The 14259-nt window shown below is 39.0% G+C and overlaps 1 protein-coding gene across 1 annotated transcript; it reads right to left on the bottom strand.

Moving 5' to 3' along the window:
* Nucleotides 1–6024: 6024 nt before the first annotated feature.
* wfikkn2a (info WAP, follistatin/kazal, immunoglobulin, kunitz and netrin domain containing 2a) lies at nucleotides 6025–11342 on the bottom strand. Its single transcript, XM_057817199.1, has 3 exons — nucleotides 10961–11342; nucleotides 7900–8216; nucleotides 6025–7585 (listed from the first exon to the last, which is right to left on the bottom strand). The coding sequence occupies exons 1-3, from the start codon at nucleotides 11165–11167 to the stop codon at nucleotides 6385–6387; spliced, it is 1725 nt and encodes a 574-aa protein (XP_057673182.1). The 5' UTR covers nucleotides 11168–11342; the 3' UTR covers nucleotides 6025–6384.
* Between the last annotated feature and the right edge of the window lie 2917 nt (nucleotides 11343–14259).

Here is a 14259-nt window from a genome sequence, read left to right as displayed (position 1 = left end):
AAGAAATACAGTACTTATGTACCATATGTTGAATGGATATATCCATCTTGTGTCTTATCTTTCCATTCCATCAATAATTTACAGAAAAATATGGCATATTTTATAGATGGTTTTAATTGCGATTAATTATAAGTAATTAATTTTTAAGCTATGTATATATATACAGTATATATGTATGGGTGCATTGAGCAGAAGTCAGAGGTCAGGTCATGTGATGCTACCTAAGCTGCTCAGGGTGAATGTAAACAACACACTGAAGTCTTCATTAGATGTGAGCTGCACGTGAGGATTTCAGCTACAGGCAGCTTAGACGTATTTGCTTTGCTGCCCGCTTACATACTGTATGTAAACACGTGCATACGCGGGCCCTCACAAAGAGTCATCTGTACACTCTACGAGTGATTTTTGTTTTTACCTTTTTATCATCAGTCATCACACTCTCTCTACACAAACCTGGTAAAATTTTCAGCTACCTTTTAGCCCAAATTTTTGATACATCTCTACAACATAGTGTTATTAAAAAAAAAAAAAAAAAAAAATGTAAATCTGTTCTCCAAACATGGAGTGAACCTCACATGATGAAAACAATGACACATTTTCATAACTCTCTCCATCAGCAGAACCCTGACTGAAGTCTAAAGATAGCCCTGACTGATGACACTGTTAGGCTTTCCCATTTCAAGTAATGAACACTCAAGCAATACTCGTTTTGAAAAAGGTTCAGGCAACTAACAAACCTGTTTCCGTGTCGCTCAATATTCTATTTAGAATGTAAACAAAGAAGCTTGACATCCCCGGAGGACATCTGAGTCATGAAATGTTAGACCTAAAGGTCACACCACGCATCAACAGCGCCCCCATGACAATTTAACGGTGATGATAATGATTATGATAATGAGGAAATGACATTGAAAATTCTAAACGACCCCATGATGTGCTAAGATTAAATCACCATGTGCAACAGAGGCGCTTGGCTTGTACCAAAATGCTCTCACAACAAAGAATCTGCAGTAATGTTGTTTCCTTCAAACGGCACATTATATGCTAATTAAAGTCTGTTTTGAAACTCAATAACTTTAAAGTGTAATAGGTTTTTATGTGTTAGATGTCTATGAATTTGTTTTCTGATCTCAACCACGTTTTCCCATGTATAGCTGAGAGTTGGACAATGTAAGGGGAATAACTTGCACTTAATTCCAACCTAGAAGCAATATACTTTTTCAGCCTTCTACTCTACAGTGAAGTTAGGACTCCCTCCAGTGTCTGATCAACTTCATAGCATTTCATAAAGAGGGAGGTCCATCTGTTCTACTCTACTGCTGCCACAGCAACAGGACATGTGAGGTCATTGCGGTCGAGAGCAGAAAGAATTCTATTTAGAAGGTCTGCGTGCTTTGTTTCAATGAGGAAAGGCCTGGTTGAGACCGGATGCTGCTTCTGAAATGCTAGTAAAGCCAACGTATGAATGTTTTTGTTCTAGAACATGTGTAACTGTACAGAAACTCCATAAAAATAAAATGTTACATGTAGAATATAATATATATATAAGCGTATATATATATATATATATATATATATATATATATATATATATATATATATATATATATATATATATATATATATATATATATATATATATATATATATATATATATATATATATATATATATTTTAGAAGAAACGTTAGTTTTTGCAATAAAAATCATATGAATCACTTCCAAATTCGAGATTTTATGTATTCACAAGTCGGAAAAAATTAAGTTGTGTCTTTTGGACTGAGAAGATGACTGCGGGAATTTCGCGAGTTTTAGCTTGCAGTGTTGTTAAACTATAGTGCATTTGACTCACTTGTGTGTCTAACTGATGAAACTGAATAGACAAAGCTCTATTGATGCAATGTGCAACAATTTTATCACTGAAATCAACAATAACTGTAATAATAATTATCAATTTTAAATAATGCTCTCTCAGATTATTATCGCACAGTAAAAGCAATGAAATGTGAAATGAAACGGCAAAGGCGAAATTGGGCCGGAACGGTCCTGTACGCCATTCCGATAAAAGATTTGAGGCCGGAACAGGGCAGAACAGTGCTTTGGTCCCAAAAATATGACAGCAACTGTCAAATCCTGATGTTAAAAAAAAAACCTGACATGCTGCCATACACGCATTTCATCTCCAAGAAGAAAATCTACTAATGTCAGATTTACATACACAACAAGCCAAATACAGTGCTAGTGTAGAGTAGGGGTCCCCAACGACCGGGCTGTGAACCGGTACCGGTCCATGGTGCATTTGGTACCGGGCCGCGCAGAAATAATAAATAATTCATTAACGACTGCATTCTGGCCGATTGACTTTGGCCTGTGTCGCTTAACACACCAATATCCCTGTCTACTCTAGATATATAGTACAACTACAGGATAGGAGGTTGTCATAGAAATGCATTGATTGGTCTGTTCGCAGAACGTCTTGTTTTGTATACAGTATCTATGTGCGCTTGGCCTCGATAATAACGTATGACGTAGGTTGTCGCCCATCACATTTGTTCCCAGATATAATTAGCCCCCACACTAGAATGACTGAAAAACAGACGTGTTTGGACAGATTTTTTACGGGGAAAAGGGAACCTGACGAGACAGAAAATGAGCCTACAACCTCGAAGAAAACAAAATCGCTGCTACTTCCCAATCACTAAAGACCCACAAACTGCATAGGAGTTGATTCGTGACCCGTATGTGAATAAACCGAGTGATTCAAGCATGTCTGTGCGACAGGAATATCAGCTTGTAGAGATCACAAATCACGGCGACCTTAAACGTACATTTGAGACAACAACTCTACCGAGGTCTCTGGATTAAAGTCATTTCAGAAAATCCTGACATCGCTAGGAGAGCACTGCAAACTGTGCTACAATTTCCAACATCGTATCTTTGTGAAGCGGGTTTCTCTCACTCTCCCATCTCGGGACCATCTCGTCGCAAAGAAACAAGCCCAGGCCTCCCACTGATTCAGCGGGTGAATTGTATTGTCCCTGCACTTAACACGACGTGGCTAAAAACAAATGTTATTTTATATTTGCTGTATTTTTCTGCCAACAACTACAAACTTTCTTTAAAGACAGGAATATTAACTTACGTTTGCCATGATAGCTGCACACAACAACTGCACGCAGCTCTCTCACTTAAAGACTTCGCCGTGTCGTTAAGCATTAATTTACGGCCATTTTCGTGTTGCACATGTATGTTTATGATGTAAATAGTTTTTTTAGCACCGTTGGTTAAAATTGAGAGTCCAACTGAATATGAAAGAGGGCTTTTTTTCCAGCCACAAAAGCTTTGGGAGCAAAATTTTATAAGGGTGCAATATTTGACAGAACACTGGTCCGTGCAAAAAAGACCCAAATCACACCGGTCTGTGGTGCAAAAAAGGTTGGAGACCCCTGGTGTAGAGTATTCCGTTTCCACCGATATTTATGATTTATTTATTCCATGGATTTTTGCTGCCCAGCGTCTCTGAGTGACTCTGAAGAGTCGCATCGATGTGCACAGCAAACCACTCTGAACTCAGTTGTCCGTTCAATTGGCTGACATACTGACTTGTGATCAGCATGGATAGTTAGCTCTGATTGATACAAATGCACATGTTTTCTGGAACAACAAAAAAAAGAAAACAACATGCTTGTTGAATTAATGCAATAAAAAAAACGGCAATGCAACGGAAAAATTGATCAGACCCCCAAAAAATAAAAAATAAAAAACAAAATTCTGGCTCCATGGTGACCGTTATGCCAGGGAGTTCTGGCAAGAAATTCTAGCCACTTTCACCCTTGGGTGGTCTATATTTCCCAATGTATTGAAATTATTATAAAATATTAATAATGACTTTTATGCATATAGCAAATTAAGGAAAAATTCTAAGTACATTTGTGAATGGATACTACTGAGTGGTATGTTAAAGAAAAATATCTACTGGACGGTCCATACCTGTTTTATATATTCTACTGCTTTCAGTGAAACTGGGAAAAAAAAAAAATCCTGCCTTCTAGTGGAGAACCTTCGTTGTTGCATTATTGTACATAGCACAAGTAGAGAGAGACATTTAGCCTTGTAAGGATCCCATTGGGGCAAATGTTCTGAATGACGAGAGCTGTGAAAGTAATGCTGTTAAATGCTGTAAAGTTGTTCAAAAAGACAAAGTGAACAATAGCAATAACATTTGTACAAATTATGCTGTCGTAATGCTATGAAGAGTTTGATTAGTGAGTCAGCGACAGAGTACTTGCATGCAATATATTATACACATGTCCATTTATCAAATTTGTTACTTGAGAAGTAATGTACAGTTACTTGGTTCATACCAGTGTATTTAATGCATTGCTGGGATGGGGAGGTCAACTGTGTATTAGGAGTTACTTTCACAGTCTAAGTTCCTCCTCCATAGGGTGTCAGCGAGGGCATTGTGTCTGCACTTGTCAAGCTCATTATTATGGTCTGTCTGGCAGGCGGGTGGCCTAGCTGGTGGTCTTGATGTGAACTTGGTACTGAAGTCAGCAGCCGGCTGGGATGTGAGGAGCTGAGCATCAAGGGGTTTGTGTAGAGCTTAGCTAGTCACTTGTCAGCAGCTATTATGAAACTGGTCCTTTTCTTGGTGGCCTCTTTTTCATTAGGCGGGTCAGAGGTCGTCACCGAAGGCTGGATTTCTGACGGAATAAGTGGGTAGACGGGATAGGAAAAGAGTTGAGCGTGGGGGACTTAAAGACATTGGGGGAAGGGGATAAACATTCAGAGGCGAAAGCTATGAAAGAGGAAGATTATGTTGGTCCCCATTTGCATGGCTGGCGCTAATCACTTTATCGACAACATTTCGCTCAAACATTGAACATAAATCTAGACAAAGATCTAATATCCATCTCAAGTTAATGTGATCTATTCCTTTCCATTGTGTCCTTTGAACACAGATGTTACCCAAGTGAATCACCCAACATCCCTCTCTTCCTCCTCCTCCTCTTCCCCTTCACCCTGGCCTCTAGCACATGAAAGGGGCCGCACAAGGCCAAAGGATGGCCAGTGGGGTGTGTGCAATGTGAGGGCCCCAAACCCAGACACAACACAACACACAGCTCCACAGGCCTTCACAGCTGGGCTGGAATGTGACCGGCTTCAGATTTGAAGGCTAGACAAGGCTCAGTGTGTGCGTTTAGTGTGAAATAAAAGACATCAATCTCAGACAGAACATGAACTGCTTTCACGATCAACTTTACATGAAACTCCAGTAAAAACTGGTGCCGTCAAAGTTCAAGCTTTAAAGTTAAAGCAGTCAGTTTTGAGATGCTTTTCAACATTTTGGAAAAGTTTACTTATTTCAATGATTCATTAAAAAAAAGCAAAACTTTCATAGATTAGAGATTCCGCATTTGTAATTTAATGGATTTCAAGTACATGGTTTATGTTTACATAATTTGGGCTTCTATCTCATAAAACCCACAAAAAAAGGAATTCAAAATAATAGCAATACAGTGAAGAAAGAACAATTTACTTTTGTTTTTGCTGGGAAAATAGGATTGCTGGCAATCAGAAAAGAGAACTTTGGACCATCAGCCAAAAGTGCAGTCCTTTTTCTTCTTCGTCCAGTTGAGATGCTTCCAACAGCACACAGCTCAGGTTCAGAAGTGGCTTGACCCAAGGAACCTGACAGTTGTATCGCATCTCATGGGTGCATCTGAATGTGGTGGTGGTGTTTAAAGCTGTGATTTCCCCCCTCGTACCATCTTCTCTGTTTGATGGCAACTTGAAATTATTTAAATTGTGGCCTTTGAATCTATAATCTTTGAAAGTTTAACGGAATTAAGGAAATAAACGTGTTCTAATTGTTGTTCAATTTCTTAAAAAGTGTTTGTACGTAAAAAACACAATTAACCGCAATATATTTTTTCTAATCATCTTTATTCAGTTTTTTCCATTTTAATGGACAATAATATATAAGCGATAACATGAAAATATATAAATGATCTCCATTCACTCAAGAAATACATTCTGATGTTTATACGGAATCCACTGCTCTCTAAGAAATAGAAGAAAAATAAATATAAAGTAGTTCACATACATATCCTGTACTGTAAATGATTCCATATTAAAGGAACCAAAGAGCTTATTGATTCTGGTAGATAAAACTGAGGCTTCACATCCGTTATTGGTTATAAATATGGAACAACACATTAATATGACGCTAACAATTATAGAGTGCTCTAATATTAATTATGTCAAATATAGTATAACCAATATTAGTTTAATTAGCTTGTATAAAGTCTGGGATATGATCTGTTCTTCATTTTCATGATTAGTTTCTGCAAATACAGTCAACCTGATACTCGTGGGTCCTTACTGGGTAACAGGCAACTCCTTAAGCATACTACAGCTTCTCTTGTGGGAAATCTCACGCAGCTTCCGGACTTTACGGGCACTGTAGGAGCATACGAAACTGTCCGGCTGCAGTACGGCCATTCCATTGTGAACCTCCCCCATAATGATGAGCTGACTCTCGGCTACTGTGATGTTGGGGCAGGGGCAGTTCCAATCCATATTTAACAGAGTCACCTCCAAAGGTTCTTTGCCAAAGAACTTAAGACCCATTTTCTCATCTTTCAGAATCTCCTCCACTGTCATAAGAGCGTGACCTGACTCTTGCTCCTCTGTTAGCTCAGTGACCCGTGCCAGGATAACGAAGTCGCTCCTGCAGAAGCTTGCCACCATTTTGGCACGAGGTTTACATGCCTGGCAATTGTGGTTCTTGGGGAAGGGGCACATCCCTTCGCAGGCCTCTTTGGACTCAAAGTTGTTCTCGTTGCCCCCGCAGCCTCCGTAGACAAAGGATTGGCATTTCTTGAGGGCGTTGCTGTAGGCCCAACGATGTTCATAGGTCTTGCATGGCCCCTGAAGGCTTGGCAGGCTACAAGGAGCTGACAGCTCTCCTCCACATGACACCATGCAGGTGTCATAGGTGTCAAAATGGTTCCGATTCTTATTGCATTGGCTGTAAGTGAAGGTGAAGCAGTTGTTCCTGCTTGATTCATAGTACCAGCTAATGCTTTCTTCTCCACAGTCGTCGGTGTCTGGACTTTTTAAGCACTCTGCAGGTGGGAAGGGCAGATTAGTATTATTTCCTTCTGTTTCCTTCCCATTAGCCTCCCTCTTGATTACTGCCAAAGGGAAGTGAGAAGACACACTTCCTCCCACATTCTTGGCAGTGCAAGTGTAGATTCCAGCATCCTGAAGCTGCGCGTTGTATATGACAAGCTGACCAATGTTGGTAACTACAACATTCCCTCGGACACGATTAGGTCGCATGATGATGTTGTCTTTGCCCTTCAGTTGTTTTTCCCAGGTGATTTCTGGCTGCGGTTTCCCAGTCACCTCGCACAGGAAGCTGGCTGTCTCACCCACAAACACAGCCTGCTGAGTTGGGCTGCTGTGTATGGTAGGGGTCTGGATATCAGCTGGCAGGGTGGTCTGAAGAGCTGTGGTTGGATAGAGAGTAGTTTCATCTGGGATTGGACTGGTGTTTTGCCATGTCAGATGGTACCTGTAAGCGTAGATAAAAGGAAACATAGTTAATCAACTGTTTAAAGCTATTACATGCTGAAACTAAAATGCAGAATCACTTCATGAAGTATACCTGCATAGTCTAATGACATGCCAGAGCTTGCCTTTGCTAAACTATTATTTCACAGATTTTTTTTAGAAACACATCCTCACGAGTACACACAACAACCAAAAACGTCTTTATATGTTGTTAGTAGCTCTTCGCAATTGTTTTTTTTTCAATCATCTCAGAAAAAAAAATACCCCAACAAACCAAAGGATATTGGAAAACATTGAAAATACTTAACATGTTACCTGCAGGTGACCTCAGAGATAGAGATACCCTTGGAGCACGCTTCTGCATCCATGTAACACTTGTTATAGTAAGTCATGCCATCAGATGCACATGTGAAGTGGGGCTCTCGCTCACAGCGGTCCCGGCACTTACACACAGGCTGCCCGTCCCAGATGTCACATTCAGAGCCTTGCTGGGAGCACATGAACTTGTCACAGGAAGCACCTTTGGGCATACCAATGGGCCCCTTGTTTCCCTTGATGTCAATGTAGCGTGCAGCAACACAACTCTTGTTTCCACATACATTGAGGCAGCACTTCTCAAACGTCTCACAGTCCTAGGAGGGTGAGAAACAACATTTCTGCAACCAGTGAATGTAATCGTGTGAGTAAATTGTCAAATTAAGTTAGTCCACTCAACTAAACAAAAACTGTAAACAGTAAACGTTTAGATAGATAGGAATACATACTTTTAGATGTGTCTTCATTTAAGCATTTTTAACATTAATTAATTAATCAGCATCATTCAGCTTTTACTGTATTGTCACAGACACTATTGTACCGTAATTTTTGGAATATAAGACACTACTTTTTTCCCCTCATTTTGAATCCTGTGGCTTATAGTGCAGTGCGGCTTATTTGTTGATTTATTTGGGTTAATGGGCAACACTTTATTTGACAGTGGCGTCAACACACTGCCATAAGACCGTAATAATTATGGCATGACACTATCATGGGCATTAATGAACGCTTATGACAGACATCATTAAGTGTCATCCGACAAATGATGTCACTAATTCCATTTATGTCCAGCTCGGATCTTTTGCATCCATTCAAAAGTGAGATAATTTGCCGGATGACACAAAATGACATCCGTCATAAGCATTCATTAATGCTCATGGCAATGTCATAATTATGATGGTCTTATGACAGTCTTATAGCACCACTGTCAAATAAATTGTTATCAAATACCATAACAAGCAACTAATGAAACAACTGGAACAGTAACTGAAGAAATAATTAGTGCAGAACATGAATTTTGATTGTTATTTACATCTGTAGCGCTGCAATGCATGCTAGGAGGCATGGTGGACGAGAACGGTGTTCACAGCAGGTGGCAACAGAGGTTGACTGTCTCCCCCAAGGGAGCAGTGATGGCCAAATGAAGCTTCTTGAAGCAACAGTGGCGCCTCCAGAAATTTTTAGTAGGGGTGGCCAGATGGGGCCACTTAAAATCTTGGGGTGGCCAAAACTAAAAGCCATAATTTCAGGTTTTCATTATAGTATTGCAGTAAAAAGGTCAGGGGAAAACTATCAGAAAGACTTAAGGACACGGCTACTGATATACTTTGGTGTATTGTGAAATATTTGATGTTACTAATGATTTAATGTGCATAGTCCATAAATGTCCAGTCAACATTTTGAGTTCCACAACAATTCTGTTTTATTGTGTTATGTATATAGTAGGCATAAGGTGTGCATTTAACTAGGACTGTCAAACGATTAAAAAATTTTTTTAAATCGAGTTAATAACGGCTTAATATTTAATTAATTGTAATTAATCGCAATTCAAACCATCTCTAAAATATGCCATATTTTTCTGCAAATTATTGTTGAAATGGAAAGATAAGACAAGACGGATACATACATTCAACATACTGTACATAAGTACTGTATTTGTTTATTATAACAATAAATCCACAAGATGGCATTAACTTTATTGATATTCTTTCTGTGAAAGGGATCCACGGATAGATAGACTTGTAATTCTTAAAGGATATATGTGAGTTTGTATATTGTGACTAAATATTGCCATCTAGTGTATTTGTTGAGCTTTCAGTAAATGATACTGTAGCGACTTAACTGTTCTGCCCAAATGCATGATGGGAAGTGGTGCAACCATGACTGTGTGTGGTTGCTGCAAATGCTAAATCTTCTCTGCCTTGGGTACACTACAGGGTCACTTCCCACAATATTTATAGTTGCTGTGGGAGAGATGACAAAGCTTTTGCCAATTAAAAGCACGGCCCCAATGAATGCTTTTATCTACTCCACTCACTTGACACTGCCTCTTATCTCTGTATAGAAGTAAAATGGCGCTATTGTAGGCTGTTTGCGGCAATGGGTGAATGAGTCGTGCCGCGAATGTGTTAATTGCGATAAATATTTTCACGTGATTAATTTAAAAAAAAATAATTACTGCCCGTTAATGTGATAAATTTGACAGCCCTACATTTAACAAAACCAAATAAATGCATTCATTTGGGAAGAAATGCATAACTGATGCTACAACAATCTAACGATATACTGGCAAGCGGGGTGGCCAAACAATTTATAGGGGTGGCCGTGGCCACCCCCTGGTGGCGCCACTGTGAAGCAATAAAGCTTTGCAACCAATTGGTTCAAAGATTCATGGTTGTTCATTTGGTCTTATAACGCTGCTGTCAAATAAAGTGTTATCATTTAATATCTTTAGGTGTTAATATCCCAAAATACAGTGAGGGCAGCTGCGTCTTGTAGTCCAGTGCGGCTTATGTCTGAACAAATGCTGTTTTCGTATCAAATTTGGTGGGTGGTGGCTTATAGTCAGGTGCGCCTTAAAGTCCTAAAATTACGGTATATGTTTTATGTTAGTTTGTACAAATGATGCTTTAGCTTGATCTGTTTATTTCCCCCCCCCCCCTCTGATGTATACATATTGCTAAAAAGAAATGTATCCTATATATTTTTTAATTGTGTACATATCTATAAGGGCATTGTCTAACTGCAAAAAAAAAAAAAAAAAAAAAAAAAAAAAAAACGCAAACTTTCTCTTTATTTATTAATGGTGCACGTTATATATTATATATGTTTAGCATATTTCCTAGGAATGCCAAATGTTAACTAGTGACAAGAAAGTAACCAATGACATGTTGCAACTCACTTATGAACACGTAAAATTATACATGCAAATCATTGAGCTCCTTTCACTCTGAACCCTCGCGATGTTGTAGTTTTACTGTAATACTGAGATTTTTTTTTTTCTATTGTCACGGTCATTGTCAATGCAGACAGACAGACAGACAGTTCGACTAGAACCCACCTGGTCAGATTCACACTCGCGGATGCAGGTGCTCATGGCATCCACCCATAAATTGGGATTCAGCTCATTGGGGCACAGACCCGCGTGAGAGTACACCACTTTGGCCACGGACATCGGCATTGCCCCCACGCTGTCCATATAGAGCAGAAAAGTGTAAAAATGTCCGAGAAGAAACCAAATCCATCGCGGAAACAGCATCCACCACATAGCGTGCGTTAAAACGCGTGGGATTTAACTCAGAAAAATAAATCCCACCGGAGGAAAAAGAAACTCAAAAGTCCAGAAAGTATATAAAAACTACTTACTGTCCGATACCACAGAGCGGCGGATACGGACTCTCTCAATCACCTACCCTCACTATACGTTAATTATGGCACACAGAGCGATTAGCGTTGCTGCGTGCAACTCCAACAATTACTGTGCTTCGTCCGCAAGGGGCGGCAAGAGTCGACTGACTTACAGTTAGGATCAACTTAATTCCCGTTTTCAAACGCTGGTCTTCGTTCACAATGGCGAGACACCTGTGCACACTGGACGCCTTAACCCTTAGTATGCAAACAAGCGCCTACTGTAGACTGGAATTTTCATACATTGTTTAAAAAAAAGTACTATTGGAAAGGAATATTGAAATGCACAATGAAATAACATTAATAGAGTAATGCATCAGAGCATATAACAGCCACCAGTCCAACATACTTTAATTTATTTTGTAAGGATTTATTTATTTTGAATACTCCGTGCAAATCTATCCCAGGCTGTGATCAATACTGATGACATACATGTTATTATATACTAGTATAGCCGCTTTTGTTACATTTGGCATTCTTGCTCGAAAATATGGCAAATATTTTGAGTTTGATACTTGTTACATAGTTACAGTATACAGTAGTTTATTACACAGTATATATTTTGGGAGCAATTGTACTCTGATCAAGTCATTCGTTCATCTCTTTTTACTCCAGAAGATGGCACCAAACACTTTCCTCCAGGCTGTAGTAAGCCTTCAAATGTCACCTTCATTGAATTGTAATACAGTACCACAAAGTGGAAAATGGCATTCAAATTTGAAAGGAAGAAACATTTAATGGCTTACTTTATTATTTGCAGGAATTAATGTTTAACAATTCCAATTTTAAATACTTGATACTTGGATTTTATCATTTGCATGCCTTGGTGGCATTAGAAATGGGGATTCCACACCATGAAATACTTGACAAGAAAATACTGTTTTCCAAGAATAGAAATAAAATATCAAGCACCGACCAAAAAACTTACAATTAAATGTCATTCTGTGATCATGTCTCGTTCCCTTGACTGGTATTGCAGACATACCGGCCAACTAAATCACGATTGCCGACTTCAAAAGCTGGTCTGCCTTCAGGGGAACATTAAAAGTCAACTATGTTGTGTGTGAGTGCTTGTACGTGCAAATCTGTGTGTTTGTGCTTGACAAGATGGGTCCCTGCTGAGCCCAAAGAGGCCCAATGTTTTCCAGGCTGAAGCCTATAGACTCAGTCTAGTCTGCAGTCCATGAACATTTCAGACAAGCATGCAAGTCTTAAACTCAAGTGTTTTGAAATGACCTTATAATGCCATTTCTTGTAGTATTTTTTCCCCCCCCATCAAATAAAATTCAATATCTGGTATCCACACACACTCGTTATTTGAGGATTAAAGTCTACTTATCTATTGCCCCTTTCCAGACATGCCCCTGCAATCCTAAACTTGACCTTCAAGATTCTGCATCCCAAGCATAGCTGACACTGGGGCTACACATGGCACAACACGGGTGCACTGAAAACACCCTAAGCTCTTTCTTCATCATGTATTGTCTGGCAACAGACCTTGGCTTTGACCTTCTACTCATGTCAGCTCTTGCCAGCCACTACTATAGCAAGTGAAATCATCAAGTCTCTGCATGGTCTGTAAGCAAAATTTATCACTTAATGCCTTGCTCCCACTACCCCATTATAATTGTCTCAATGAAAGTAGTCTAAGGGGATTTATACAATATTCTCTTTATACTGCACTTGATTTTTTATTAACTGTTCACGTGAACAAAAATCTCAAAAGATGTGTGTTGTAGACATTGGGGTGCATCACGTTAAAGGCATGCAATGCAGATTTAAACATTTCTACTGAAGTGGCCTTTCTAATTTTTGAATGGTAAGCAATTCCATAGCTCTGGAGACCAGAGAAAACACAAAGTTGCACTGGGAGTATCTCAAAGAAGGTATGCAGGGATTATTACTGTATATGTGATTTACTAGAGTGGTGCACAAATTATACCAAGGGTCATAGTCTAAGCAGGAAAGCTAAGTACCGTACTTATACTGCAAGTGATGTCGTCTTTAGGCACCATTAATAAAATACTCTTAGCTGCTTTAAAGCAATGAGGGGCTGTTCATACTATAATCTTATTATGAGTGTCCCCATTCAAGAACAAAGGAGAGGGCCCTGTCCAACCACTTTGGGGTCTTAATTTGATTCCTCATTACGGGCCTAGACAGAACATACTGCTAAACAGATACACGTATATCAATGTGCAGGTACATTTATGCCCATTTGAGTTAAGTAAATTATGAAATACGGTGATACAATCCTGTAATTCATGAAACATCAGCAAAACTAATATTTAACATTACGTCATGTACCCGTCTCAAAATGCAGTGGTGTCTTGACTTAAGATTGCACCAACTCACAAGTTATATTCAAATACGAGCAGACTATCGTTTTTTTTTTTTTGCTTGTTTTTGGTCGTTTTAAATCATGGATAAGCGTCAGACACAGCCTCGTTGGTGAAGTAGGGAAAACAAACTCAATTATACAATGCACTTTCTGCTTTTTACTGAGTGGGACTGTCAAATTCACAAATGCAAAATGGCAACACCCATACAGAGCATGGACACAATGCTCATAAACCCAATTAATTCCAGGTTCCTCCTTAGTGGGCCAAGCCTGATTTAAGGCACACCAGTGCACAAATCTGCTATAGTGTGTGTCTTTTAACTTACACTTCAGAAAACTTGCTATATTTTACCAGGTACAGCTATGTTTTTTGTGAAAACACTTGAGAAAATTCATGTTTGTTTTTCTAGGGAAGGAAATGGATTCATGATGTTTAAATCCATTTTGATGACAAAAATCGATGAGAGTAAATTGAGGTACGAGCAAAGTCACGATAAATTTATATATAAAAAAATACTTGTGGACAAAATTGATACAACTCTTAAAATGATAAAACAAGAGATTATGCAATACCCGTAATCCTTGGTTTACTTGGCCTGAACATCTGTTCA

Source organism: Corythoichthys intestinalis, chromosome 16 (assembly GCF_030265065.1).
Source record: "Corythoichthys intestinalis isolate RoL2023-P3 chromosome 16, ASM3026506v1, whole genome shotgun sequence".
Classification (NCBI taxonomy): Eukaryota; Metazoa; Chordata; class Actinopteri; order Syngnathiformes; family Syngnathidae; genus Corythoichthys; species Corythoichthys intestinalis.
Note: the sequence above shows the minus strand (reverse complement) of the source record. Positions and strands in the feature narration are given on the sequence as shown.